At 44.4% G+C, this 14,962-nt stretch overlaps 1 protein-coding gene across 1 annotated transcript; it reads left to right on the forward strand.

Annotated features, from left to right (window-relative positions):
• Window positions 1–7,528: 7,528 nt before the first annotated feature.
• Window positions 7,529–14,028, forward strand: LOC133754933 (uncharacterized). Its single transcript, XM_062185275.1, is given in 1 exon segment — window positions 7,529–14,028. A coding segment is annotated over 1 exon segment (5,214 nt). The 5' UTR covers window positions 7,529–8,095; the 3' UTR covers window positions 13,310–14,028.
• The last annotated feature ends 934 nt before the right edge of the window (window positions 14,029–14,962 follow it).

Raw genomic sequence — 14,962 nt, forward strand, 5'->3', positions numbered from 1 at the left:
AGGACGTGCTTTATAGTTTTGAATGTTTTTTTCAGGGAACATTTAATTTTGTACCGTTGATACACTAATTGGTTCCACATGGAGACACCAGCTCTACACATTCGTGTTTTCTAGGGAGAAAGCTAGAGGAACTGCGGCAAACAAACATGATATTTCTGTTTGTATACATGACATTTTTTGCACTTGTCTAACGAAAAGTCTTTGCTTTTTTTCCAAAACCATTTATACTGTGATTTTCTGGATCAATTTGATACGAATTCCTCACCACTTTGTCCGGATATGACTGGATGAAACCATAAATATCCAGTTGTGTTTTGGATAACTCAATCCCAGATATTGCTACAGCCTCTGTGTATGTGTTTTCTGGATATTATCAGTGGACTTTATGGTTTTGAATGTTTTTTATCAGGGAACATTTAATTTTGTACTGTAGATACAATAATTGGTTCCATATGGAGACACCAGCTCTACACATTCATATTTTCTAGCGATAAAGCTAGAAGAACTGCCACAAACAAACATGATATTGCTGTTTGTATAGATGATATTTTATGCACTTGCCTAACAAAAAGACATTGCTTTTCTCCAAAATCATTTTTACTGTGATTTTCTCGGTCCATTGCAAATGAATTCCACCCCATTTTGTGCAGATATGACGGGATGAAACCAGAAATATCCGGTTGTGGTTTGGCTAACTCCATCCCAGATATTGCTACAGCCGCTGTGTTTGTGTTTAATGGATATTATGGACGTGCTTTATAGTTTCGAATGTTTTTTCAGGGAACATTTAATTTTGTATCATAGAAACACTAATTGGTTCCACATGGAGACACCAGCTCTACACATTCGTATTTTATAGAGAGAAAGAAGATGAAATGCTGCAAACATGATATTTCTGTTTGTATAGATGATATTTTATGCACTTGCCAATGAAAAGACATTGCTTTTCTACAAAACCATTTTTACTGTGATTTTCTCCACCCATTGCATACAAATTCCACACTAATTTGTCTGGATATGACTGGATGTAACCAGAAATATCCGGTTGTGTTTTGGCTAACTCAATCCCAGATATTGTGAAAGCATCTGTGTTTGTGTTTTCTGGATATTATCGACGTGCTTTATTGTTTTGAATATTTTTATCAGGGAACATTTAATTTTCTACCGTAGAAACATTAATAGGATCCACATGCAGACACCAGCTCTACACATTCGTATTTTTTAGGGAGAAAGCTAGAGGAACTGCGGCAAACAAACATGATATTTCTGTTTATATAGATGACATTTTAAGCACTTGGCTAACGAAAAGACTTTGCTTTTCTCCAAAACCATTTGTACTGTGATTTTCTCCGTCCATTGCATAAAAATTCCACACCAATTTGTCGGGTTATGACTGGATGAAACCAGAAATAAATTGTTTCATTTTGGCTTACTATATCCGAGATATTGCTACAGCCTCAGTGTCTGTGTTTTCTGGATATTATCAATGGATTTTATTATTTTGAATGTTTTTATCACGGAACATTTAATTTTGTACCGTAGAAACACTAATTGGATCCACATGGAGACATCAGTCTACACATTCATATGTTCTAGGTAGAAAGCTAGAGGAACTGCTGGAAACAAACAGGATATTTCTGTTTGTATAGATGGCACTTTATGCACTTGCCTAACGAAGACTTTGCTTTTGTCCAAAGGCATTTTTCCTGCGATTTTCTCGGTCCATTACATACGAATTCCACACCACTTTGTCTAGATATGACTGGATGAAACCAGAAATATCCGGTTGTGTTTTGGCTAACTCCATCCCAGTTATTGCTACAGACGCTGTGTTTGTGTTTTCTGCATATTATCGATAGACTTTATTGATTTGAATGTTTTTATCAAGGAACATTTAATTTTGTACCGTAAAAACACAAATTGGTTCCACATGGAGACACCAGCTCTACACATTCGTATTTTCTAGGGAGAAATCTAGAGGAACTGATTAAAACAAACATGATATTTCTGTTTGTATAGATGACATTTTGTGCACTTGCCTAAAGAAAAGACTTTGCTTTTTCTCCAAAACCAATTTTCCAGTGATTTTCTCTGTCCATTGCCTACAAATTCTACCCCATTTTTTCCGGATATGACTGGATGAAACCAGAAATATCTGGTTGTGTTACTATATCCAGATATTGCTACAGACTTTGTGTCGGTGTTTTCTGCACATTATCGATGGATTTTATTGTATTGAATGTTTTTTATCAGGGAATATTTAATTTGTACCATAGAAACACTAATTGGTTCCACATGGAGACACAAGCTCTACATATTCGTATTTTCTAGGGAGAAAGCTAGAGGAACTGCGGCAAACAAACATGATATTTACATTTGTATGGATCACATTTTATGCACTGGCCGAACAAAAAGACTTTGCTTTTCTTGAAAACCATTTTTACTGCTATTTTCTTGGTCCATTGCCTACGAATCCCACACCATTTTGTCCGGATATGACTGGATGAAACCGGAAATATCTGGTTGTGTTTTGGCTAACTCCATTCCAGATATTGCTACAGCCTCTTTGTTTGTGTTTTCAGGATATTATCGTGGACTTTATTGTTTTGAATGTTTTTTTATCAGGGAACCTTTAATTTTGTGTCATAGAAACACAAATTGGTTCCAAATGGAGACACCAGCTCTACACATTCGTATTTTCTAGGGAGAAAGCTAGAGGTAGTGCGGCACAAACATGATATTTCTGTTTGTATAGATGACATTTTATGCACTGGCTGAAGGAAAAGACTTTTTACTGTGATTTTCCCGGTCCAAGGAATATAAACTCCACACCATTTTGTCCGGATATGACTGGATGAAACAAGAAATATCCTGTTGTCCTTTGTTTTACTATAATCCAGATATTGCTACAGCTTCTGTGTTTGTGTTTTCTGGATATTATCGATGGACTTTATTTTTTTGAATATTTTTATCAGGGAACATATAATTTTGTACCATAGAAACACTAATGGTTCTACATGGAGACACCAGTCTACACATTCGTATGTTCTAGGGAGAAAGCTACAGGAACTGCGACAAACAAACATGATATTTCTGTTTGTATAGATGACATTTTATGCACTTGCCTAACAAAAAGACTGCTTTTCTCCAAAATCATTTTTACTGTGATTTTCTCGGTCCATTGATATGAATTCCACACTACTTTGTCTGTATATGACTGAATGAAACCAAAAATATCCTGTTGTCTTTTGTTTTACTATATCCCAGATATTACTATAGCTTCTGTGTCTGCGCTTTCAGGAAGTATCGATGGACTTCATTGTTTTGAATGAATTTATCAGGGAACATTTAATTTTGTACCATAGAAGCACTAAGTGGTTCCACATGAAGACACCAGCTCTACACATTCATATTTTCTAGGAAGCAAGCTAGAGTTACTGCGGCAAGCAAAGAAGATATTTCTGTTTGTATAGATGACATTTTATGCACTGGCAGAAGGAAAAGACTTTGCTTTTCTCCAATACCATTTTTACTGTGATTTTCTTGGTCCATTGCCTACGAATTCTACCCTGCTTTGTCCGGATATGACTGGATGAAACCAGAAATATCCGGTTGTGTTTTGGCTAACTCAATCCCAGTTATTGCTACAGCCTGTGTGTTTGTTTTTTCTGGATATTATCAATTGACTTTATTGTTTTGAATGTTTTTATCAAGGAACATTTAATTTTGTACCGTAGAAACACTAATTGGTTCCTCATGGAGACACCACCTCTACACATTCGTATTTTCTAGGGAGAAACCTAGAGGAACTGTGGCAAACAAACATGATATTTCTGTTTGTATAGATGACATTTTATGCACTTGCCTAACGAAAAGACTGCTTTTTTCCAAAAGCATTTTTACTGTGATTTTACGGTCCACTGATATGAATTCCACACTACTTTGTCTGTATATGACTGAATGAAACCAGAAATATCTGGTTGTGTTTTGGCTAACTCAATCCCAGATATTGCTACAGCTTGTGTGTCTGTGTTTTCAGGAAGTATCGATGGACTTTATTGTTTTGAATGAATTTATCAGGGAACATTTAAATTTGTGCCATAGAAACACTAATTGGTTCCACATGAAGATGCCAGCTCTACACATTCATATTTTCTAGGAAGAATGCTAGAGTTACTGCCACTAACAAACAAGATATTTCTGTTTGTATAGATGGCACTTTATGCACTGGCCAAAGGAAAAGACTTTGCTTTTCTCCAAAATCATTTTTACTCTGATTTTCTTGGTCCATTGCCTACGAATTCTACCCCGCTTTGTCCGGATATGAGTGGATCAAACCAGAAATATCCGGTTGTGTTTGGGCTAACTCATTCTCAGTTATTGCTACAGCCTCTGTGTTTGTGTTTTTTGGATATTATCGATGGACTTTATTGATTTGAATGTTTTTATCAGGGAACATTTAATTTTGTACCGTAGAAACACAAATTGGTTCCACATGGAGACACCAGCTCTTCACATTCGTATTTTCTAGGGAGAAATCTAGAGGACCTGAGGCAAACAAACATGATATTTCTGTTTGTATAGATGACATTTTGTGCACTTGCCTAAAGAAAAGACATTGCTTTTTGTCCAAAGGCATTTTTCCTGTGATTTTCTTGGTCCATTGCATACGAATTCCACACCACTTTTTCCGGATATGACTGGATGAAACCAGAAATATCTGGTTCTGTTTTGTCTAACTCAATCCCAGATATTTCTGCAGCCTCTGTGTTTGTGTTTTCCGGATATTATCAATGGACTGTATTGTTTTCAATGTTTTTTATCAGGCAACATTTGATTTTCTCTTGGGAAACAATAATTGGTTCCACATGGAGAAACCAGCTCTACACAGTCGTATATTCTAGGGAGAAATCTAGGAAAACTGAGGCAAACAATCATGATATTTCTCTTTGTATAAATGACATTTATGCACTGCCTGAAGGAAAAGACTTTGATTTTCTCCAGAACCATTTTCACTGAGATTTTCTCGGTCCATTGCACACGAATTCCACCCGACTTTGTCTGGATATGACTGGATGAAACCAGAAATATCCGGTTTTGTTTGGGCTAACTCCATACCAACATTGCTACAGCCTCTGTGTTTGTGTTTTCTGGATATTATCGATGGACTTTATGGATTTGAATGTTTTTATCAGGGAACATTTAATTTTGTACCGTAGAAACACAAATTGGTTCCACATGGAGACACCAGCTCTACACATTCGTATTTTCTAGGGAGAAATCTAGAGGAACTCAGGAAAACAAACATGATATTGCTGTTTGTATAGGTGACATTTTATGCACTTGCCTAACGAAAAGACTTTGCTTTTTCTCCAAAACCAATTTTCCTATGATTTTCTCGGTCCATTGCGTACGAATTCTACCCCATTTTTTCCGGATATGACTGGATGAAACCAGAAATATCTGGTTGTGTTTACTAACTGCAACCCAGATATTGCTACAGCCTCTGTGTTTGTGTTTTCAGGATATTATCGATGGACTTTATTGTTTTGAATGTTTTTTATCAGGGAACCTTTAATTTTGTGTCGTAGAAACACAAATGGTTCCACATGGAGACACCAGCTCTACACATTCGTATTTTCTAGGGAGAAAGCTAGAGGAACTGAGGCAAACCAAGATGATATTTCTGATTGTATAGATGAAATTTTGTGCACTTGCCTAACGAAAAGACTTTGCTTTTCTCCAAAGCCAATTTTAATGTGATTTTCTTGGTCCATTACATACGAATTCCACACCACTTTGTCCAGATATAACAGATGACATCAGAAATATATGGGTGTGTTTTGGCTTACTATGTCCCAGATATTGCTACAGCCTTAGTTTCTGTGTTTTCTGGATATTAACGATGGATTTTATTGTTTTGAATGTTTTTATCAGGGAATATTTAATTTTGTGCTTGGAAACACTAATTGGTTCCACATGGAGACACGAGCTCTACACATTCATATTTTATAGAAAGAAAGTAGAGGAAATGCGGCAAACAAACATCATATTTCTGTTTGTATAGATGACATTTTATGCACTTGCCTAACGAAAAGACTTTGCTTTTCTCTCAAACCATTTTTACTGTGATTTTCTTGGTCCATTGCATAGGAATTCCACCCCACTTTGTCCGGATATGACTGGATGAAACCAGAAATATCCGGTTCTTTTTTGTCTAACTCAATCCCAGATATTCCTGCAGCCTCTGTGTTTGTGTTTTCCGGATATTATGGACGCACTTTATTGTTTTGAATGTTTTTATCAGGGTACATTTAATATTGTACCGCAGAACACTAATTGGATCCACATGGAGACACCAGTGTACACATGCGTATTTTCTAGGGAGAAAGCTAGAGGAACTGCGGCAAACAAACATGATATTTCTGTTTGTAGGGATGATATTTTAAGAACTTGCCTAACGAAAAGACTTTGCTTTTCTCCAAAACCATTTTTACTGTGATTTTCTCGGTGCGTTGCATAGGAATTCCACCACATTTTCTGCGGATATGACTGCATGATAACAGAAATATCCGGTTATGTTTTGGCTAACTATATCCCAGATATTGCTACAGACACAGTGTTTGTTTTTTCTCGATATTACAACGATTTTATATTTTTGAATGTTTTTATCAGGCAATATTTAATTTTGTGCTGGGAATCACTTATTCGTTCCACATGGAGACACCAGCTCTACACATTCGTATTTTCCAGGGAGAAAGCTAGAGGAACTGCGGCAAACAAACATGATATTTCTATTTGTATAGATGACATTTTATGCACTTGCCTAACAAAAAGACTTTGCTTTTCTACAAAACCATTTTTATTGTGATTTTCTCGGTCCAAGGCATATGAACTCCACACCACTTTCTCCAGATATGCCGGCATGAAACCAGAAATATCCGGTTGTGTTTGGGCTAACTCAATCCGAAATATTGTGAAACCCTCTGTGTTTGTTTTTTCTACATATTATCTGAAGGACCCTTATGGGGGAGAGGGACAAGAAACTAGGCCTGGGCAGATATCAGGGGCTTCTTAAGAGGTTAGATGTTCCCCAGAGTCCAGCGGGCAGGACGTTCTCTGGGAAGGAAAAGTCAATCCCCTTCAGAGAACCTCTAGGCATGCCCAGAGCAGAGCTGCCACTCTCCTCAGCACTCTCCTCAGCACTCTCCTCAGCACTCTCCTCAGCACTCCCCTCAGCACTCTCCTCAGCACTCTCCTCAGCACTCTCCTCAGCACTCTCCCTCAGCACTCTCCGATATGCTAATTGTCCCTCCAAACCAGCCAATCCCGTGTTGCCACTGCATCCCATATGCTAATTGTCCCTCCGAACCAGCCAATCCCGTGTTGCCACTGCATCCCATATGCTAATGGTCTCTCTGAACTGACCAATCCTATGCATGCGCATTAGGAATATGCTAATTCGTTGCCTATATAACCTGTGTGAAACTGCCGCTCAGGGCTCCTCACTGCCTGAGGTGGGGGCCCGTTTGCGCAAACGTACAATAAATACCTCATGCTTTTACATCAACTGGTTTGGAGTCTGGATTTTTGGGCGTCCTCTCGAGCAAGTGGGCATCTCTACTACTGAGAGGTCCAACATTTGGCGCCCAACGTGGGGCTCGAGGTCGCCCTCAGACCCATTCTCTGCAGGACCAGTTGGAGGTATAATTAAGTGTTTTCTGTCTGTTGTTCTTTGTCTTGAGTATTCTGACTGGATTCTGACTGAAGTATTCTGACTGGCCAGTATCTGACCTGACTCTGTGGGACCAGTGGGGGAGGCAGGCGTGCCCAGCAACCCCTGGTCCGTTCCCCGGAGGACGCTCCGGGTTATGAGGGGAAACCCTCGGTCTGTTCCCCCGGAAGACGCACCGGGGTGGTCTGGAGGTGGGTCGGAGACCAAGTCTCCCTCCTTCCCGGGGAGGGCTGGTCAGGCAGCCGCTCCCAAAAATAGCGCAATAGCGTTCGATTTGTCCTAGCCATGTGTTTTGTCTTGCTTACTGTATATGTCTGTGCATTGGCTGTTCTTTTTGTTTGGGCTGAAATCCTTGTACGCATGGGTCAACAAATAACCACCCCTTTAAGTCTCACTCTAGATCACTGGAAGGACGTTCGAGAACGCGCGCGCCACCTCTCATTGGAGGTTAAAAGGAAACAATGGGCAAAATTCTGTTCCTCAGAGTGGCCGGCCTTCGAGGTCGGCTGGCCAAGGAACGGCACTTTTAACCTCGATATTATTTTACAGATTAAGGAACGAGTCTTTCAGCCAGGATCCGATGGACACCCTGATCAGGTGCCCTACATTACCACGTGGGAGGATCTTTCACGTAACCCCCCTCCCTGGATAGAACCCTTCTCCTTCCCGACGGAGCCCATACGTACCCCGATACCCCCTCCTCCTATCCCGGTTGTGCCAACCTCCTCCCTATACCCTCTGAAGGAGATTCGAGATCCAAAACCTGACAAGCCACCGGTTCTTCCGGCTGATCAGGACTTTCTGCGCTTTGACTCTCCCCCACCCTATCTTCCCGGCCAGCCTGCTCCCCCGCAGGAACTCCCACAACAACCAGAGCGGGATGTGCAACCTTCTGCACCATCCCCTGATTCCACGAGGGCAGGGGAAGAAGTCTCAGCGCCTTCCCCGCCCTCCAGCCGCCTGCGCCTCCGTCGGGGGCAGGCAGGGGGCTCGGGAAGCGTCTGGACTTCGCAGGCTTTTCCTCTTCGCTCGGTGGCTGGCCAGATGCAGTACTGGCCATTTTCTGCTTCCGATCTTTACAATTGGAAAACCCATAACCCCTCTTTCTCTCAGGACCCCCAGGCTCTGACTGGGCTGGTCGAGTCAATTTTATTGACTCATCAGCCCACCTGGGATGATTGTCAGCAGCTTCTGCAGACCCTCCTCACTACTGAGGAAAAGCAGCGTGTCTACCTTGAGGCACGGAAAAACGTCCCTGGAGCAGATGGCCGACCGACCCTACTGCCAAACGAAATCGAGGAGGCGTTTCCCTCAACCCGTCCTGATTGGGACTACACCACCGTTGCTGGTAGGGAGCGACTTCGTCTTTACCGCCAGATTCTCCTTGCGGGTCTCAGAGGGGTTGGAAAGCGCCCCACCAATTTGGCCAAGGTACGTGCAGTAGTACAGGGGGCTGAGGAAACGCCGGCAGGCTTCCTAGAAAGATTAATGGAAGCCTACCGTATGTACACCCCGTTTGACCCCCTGGCAGAGGACCGGCAGGGAGATGTAATCATGTCCTTTATAGGACAGTCAGCGCCGGACATCCGCAATAAATTGCAGCGGCTAGAGGGGCTTCAGGGGTATACTATACAAGATTTAATGAAGGAGGCAGAAAAGATTTACAACAAAAGGGAGACCCGAGAGGAGAAGGAGGAAAGGATCCGCAAGGAGCAGGAGGAAAGGGAAGACAAAAGAGACAAAAGACGTAATCGAGAGCTTAGTAGAATTTTGGCCACCGTAGTGCAGGATACAGAAAGGAGTAGACCAGGACAGAATAGGGACTTGGGAGACAAACGAAAGCCTCGGGTGGAAAGAGATCAATGTGCCTATTGTAAAGAAAGAGGACACTGGGTCAAAGACTGCCCGAAGAAAACACAGGGACCACAGAAGAGACCAGTTCCAATCCTGTCCCTGGAAGAAGACGACTAGGTGAGTCAGGGCCAGGAGCCCCCCCCTGAGCCCAGGATAACCCTTGAAGTGGGGGGCAGACCGGTAACCTTCCTGATTGACACGGGAGCCCAGCACTCGGTACTGACTTCAGAAAAAGGGCCTTTAAGCTCCAAGACTTCCTGGGTTCAGGGGGCAACTGGAGGGAAGTTATATCGCTGGACAACCAATCGAGAGGTCCAGTTAAGTACAGGACTTGTGACACACTCGTTCTTACTAGTGCCAGACTGCCCCTACCCCCTCCTGGGCAGGGACCTACTCTCGAAGGTAGGAGCCCAAATTCACTTCCATGAGAAAGGAGCTACCATCACAGACTCAGGAGGGCGGCCCCTCCAGGTATTAACACTACGCTTGGAGGACGAACACCGATTATTCGAGAGGCCCTCGTCCACCATGGCTCCCCTGGACCCCAAGTGGCTCACAGATTTTCCTCAGGCCTGGGCAGAGACTGCGGGAATAGGGCTGGCCGTCAACCGGCCTCCCTTGATCATAGATCTGAAGCCCACGGCCATTCCCGTGTCAGTTCGTCAATATCCGATAGGCAAGGAAGCTAAGGAAGGTATCCGGCCACATATCCAGAGACTGTTACACCTAGGCATTTTAAAACCTTGTCGTTCACCTTGGAACACCCCCCTACTACCAGTAAAGAAGCCTGGTACGGGTGACTACCGCCCGGTACAGGACTTGCGGGAGGTTAATAGGAGAACGGAGGATATGCATCCCACAGTGCCCAACCCCTACAATCTGCTAAGTACCTTGCCTCCGACCCACGTATGGTACACTGTGTTAGATCTAAAAGATGCATTCTTTTGTTTAAGACTGAGCCCTCAGAGCCAATCCATCTTTGCTTTTGAGTGGAAAGACCCAGAGACCGGGTTTTCAGGACAACTCACCTGGACAAGGTTGCCCCAAGGATTTAAAAACTCGCCTACCTTGTTTGACGAAGCTCTGCACCTAGATTTGGCCGACTTCCGAGTTAACCATCCGGACCTGGTCCTCCTGCAATATGTGGACGACCTCCTCCTTGCCGCTGAAACTGAGCAGGACTGCCTAAAAGGTACCGGGGCCCTGCTACAGAGACTGGGGGAATTGGGCTATCGAGCCTCCGCGAAAAAGGCCCAAATATGTCAGAAACAGGTGGCCTACCTAGGCTACCTCCTAGAAGGAGGGCAACGGTGGCTGACAGAGAGCCGAAAAAGGGTGGTTGCTCTAATTCCACCCCCCAGCGATGCCAGAAAGATGCGGGAATTCCTCGGGAGTGCGGGATTCTGCCGCCTTTGGATTCCTGGGTTTGCGGAGCTGGCAGCCCCATTGTACCCCCTCACGAAGTCCAATGCTCCCTTTCAATGGAGAGAAGAGCAACAGCGGGCGTTTGACAACATAAAAAAGGCCCTATTGGCAGCCCCAGCCCTGAGCCTCCCTGATATGACCAAGCCCTTCACATTATACGTGGATGAGAATAAGGGAGTGGCGAAGGGAGTGCTAACACAAATGCTTGGACCCTGGAAAAAGCCGGTGGCATACTTTTCAAAAAAGCTAGACAATGTAGCGGCCGGCTGGCCTCCGTGCCTCCGCATGATAGCGGCCGTGGCAGTTCTGGTGAAAGACTCGGATAAATTGACTCTAGGCCAACCTCTCACCATAGTGGCACCTCATGCTGTGGAGACAGTTATCCGCCAGCCACCAGATCGGTGGCTCTCAAATGCTCGGATAACTCATTACCAGACTATGTTATTAAACTCAGAGCGGGTCCGGTTTGGGACTGCCACCTCTTTAAACCCGGCCACCCTGCTCCCGGAACTGGGGCCCCAGGCCCAGGTAATCCATAACTGTCATCAAATCCTGGCTGAGGCCCACGGCACCCGAAAAGACCTAACCGACCAGCCTCTGCCGGATGCCGAAATGACCTGGTTCACGGATGGGAGCAGCTTTCTACAGAACGGTGAGCGGAGGGCTGGGGCAGCGGTGGTGGATGGAAAAACTGTTATCTGGTCAAGTGCCTTAAAGCCTGGAACTTCTGCTCAAAAAGCCGAGCTCATAGCCTTAACTCAAGCTTTAAAACTGGCACAAGACAAAAAGGTCAACATTTACACAGACAGTCGGTATGCTTTCGCCACTGCCCATGTACATGGGGAGATATACCGGCTAAGGGGCCTCTTAACCTCAGCAGGCAAGGACATTAAAAATAAGCAGGAAATCCTAGATCTTCTACAGGCCCTGTTCCTGCCCAAAATGTTGAGTATAATTCATTGCCCCGGGCACCAACGAGGAGACGACCCCGTAGCAAGGGGAAACAGGATGGCAGACGAGGCCGCTAGGGCGGCAGCCCTGAGCCAACAGGTGCTCCCGTTAAAGACAATTGAGCCCACCCAAGTATCGAGGGAACCACCTTTCCTCTATTCGGACCAAGACTTAGATACGATCCAGCGGCTCGGTGCAGAGTATGATGAACAAATAAGGGTTTGGAGGCTCGGAGAGAAAATAGTCCTGCCACACCAATTGGCTAAAGAAATAATTACCAGCCTCCATCAATGGACTCATTTGGGACACAAAAAGCTAAAAGCAGCCTTACAGGAAGATAGGCAGTCTTATTACATCCCCGGACTTGACTCTTTAGTCCAGCAGGTGACTGAATCCTGTGTTCCGTGTGCCAAGGTAAATGCCAGACACCTCAAGCTCCCGGAGGGAGCTAGGGTAAGAGGAGACCGACCAGGAATCAACTGGGAGGTCGATTTCACTGAGATAAGGCCGGGCAGTTATGGGAATAAGTATCTTCTAGTTTTTGTAGACACCTTCTCCGGATGGACTGAGGCATTCCCCACAAAACGGGAAACCGCCCAGGTGGTCGTCAAGAAGATCATAGAGGAGATCTTCCCCCGGTTCGGCTTGCCTAAGGTAATCGGGTCCGACAATGGCCCAGCGTTTGTCTCCCAGGTAAGTCAGTTGGTGGCCAAAGCATTAGGCATAAATTGGAAATTGCACTGTGCCTATAGACCCCAAAGTTCAGGACAGGTAGAAAGAATGAACAGAACAATTAAAGAGACCTTGACCAAATTAGCGTTGGAGACTGGCGTTAAAGACTGGGTCCAACTCCTCCCTATGGTGTTGTTCCGGGTCCGAAACACGCCCTCTCATTGCGGGCTGACACCATACGAAATCCTTTATGGAGGGCCCCCACCAGTAGCAGGCTTGCTTGACCTTGCCAGTGACTCTGTTGCCGATGCCCCTAAGTTACAGGCCCGGTTGAGAGCACTCCAGATCATCCAGAACCAGGTCTGGAAACCTCTTGCAGCAGCCTACCAACCCAAGACGACAACCATTCCACATCCTTTCCAAATCGGTGATGCTGTGTATGTCCGAAGGCACCAATCTAAGACTCTAGAGCCCCGGTGGAAAGGCCCCTTCACTGTGCTGTTGACAACTCCCACCGCTCTCAAGGTCGACGGAATCGCTGCTTGGGTCCACGCCTCACACGTGAAGCGAGCACCACCTCCCCAGGTCCCCGAGGATCCGGACAGACCAGCCAAATGGAAGCTCCAGCGCACTCAGAACCCACTCAAGCTAAGACTTTCAAAAACTGTTTAATATTTGTGATGTTCCTGGCCTTTCCCCATTGTTTTTCCAATCCCCATGCTCCACAATTGTTAACGTGGAACCCAACCCAGTCCAGCAAGAACAGAGTTCCCTCCCTCCAGTGAGGCAGGCTCTCCCCAGGCCGGTCCAATAGATTTTAGGATTAAAATCTGTGCAAAAAGAAAAGGAGGGAATGAAGGACCCTTATGGGGGAGAGGGACAAGAAACTAGGCCTGGGCAGATATCAGGGGCTTCTTAAGAGGTTAGATGTTCCCCAGAGTCCAGCGGGCAGGACGTTCTCTGGGAAGGAAAAGTCAATCCCCTTCAGAGAACCTCTAGGCATGCCCAGAGCAGAGCTGCCACTCTCCTCAGCACTCTCCTCAGCACTCTCCTCAGCACTCTCCTCAGCACTCTCCTCAGCACTCCCCTCAGCACTCTCCTCAGCACTCTCCTCAGCACTCTCCTCAGCACTCTCCCTCAGCACTCTCCGATATGCTAATTGTCCCTCCGAACCAGCCAATCCCGTGTTGCCACTGCATCCCATATGCTAATTGTCCCTCCGAACCAGCCAATCCCGTGTTGCCACTGCATCCCATATGCTAATGGTCTCTCTGAACTGACCAATCCTATGCATGCGCATTAGGAATATGCTAATTCGTTGCCTATATAACCTGTGTGAAACTGCCGCTCAGGGCTCCTCACTGCCTGAGGTGGGGGCCCGTTTGCGCAAACGTACAATAAATACCTCATGCTTTTACATCAACTGGTTTGGAGTCTGGATTTTTGGGCGTCCTCTCGAGCAAGTGGGCATCTCTACTACTGAGAGGTCCAACATTATCGATGGACTTTATTGATTTGAATGTTTTTATCAGGGAACATTTAATTTTGTACCGCAGAAACACTAATTGGTTCCACATGGAGACACCAGCTCTACACATTCGTATTTTCTAGGGAGAAAGCTAGAGGTTCTGCGGCAAACAAACATGATATTTCTGTTTGTATAGATGACATTTTAAGCACTTGCCTAACGGAAAGACTTTGCTTTTCTCTAAAACCATATTTACTGTGATTTTCTCGGTCCAAGGCATATGAACTCCACACCATTTTGTCCGGATATGACTGGATGCAACAAGAAATATCCTGTTGTGTTTTGGCTTACTAAATACCAGATATTGCTACAGCTTCTGTGTTTGTGTTTTCAGGATATTATCAACGGACTTCATTGTTTTGAATGTTTTTATCAGGCAATATTTAATTTTGTGCTGGGAATCACTTATTCCTTCCACATGGAGACACCAGCTCTACACATTCGCATTTTCCAGGGAGAAAGCTAGAGGAACTGCGGCAAACAAACATGATATTTCTATTTGTATAGATGACATTTTATGCACTTTCCTAACAAAAAGACTTTGCTTTTCTACAAAACCATTTTTATTGTGATTTTCTCGGTCCAAGGCATATGAACTCCACACCAGTTTCTCCGGATATGCCGGCATGAAACCAGAAATATCCGGTTGTGTTTGGGCTAACTCAATCCGAAATATTGTGAAACCCTCTGTGTTTGTTTTTTCTACATATTATCGATGGACTTTATTGTTTTGAATGTTTTTATCAGGGAACATTTAATTTTGTACCGCAGAAACACTAATTGGTTCCACATGGAGA

Source organism: Lepus europaeus, unplaced genomic scaffold, assembly GCF_033115175.1.
Source record: "Lepus europaeus isolate LE1 unplaced genomic scaffold, mLepTim1.pri SCAFFOLD_32, whole genome shotgun sequence".
In the NCBI taxonomy this organism is placed as follows: Eukaryota; Metazoa; Chordata; class Mammalia; order Lagomorpha; family Leporidae; genus Lepus; species Lepus europaeus.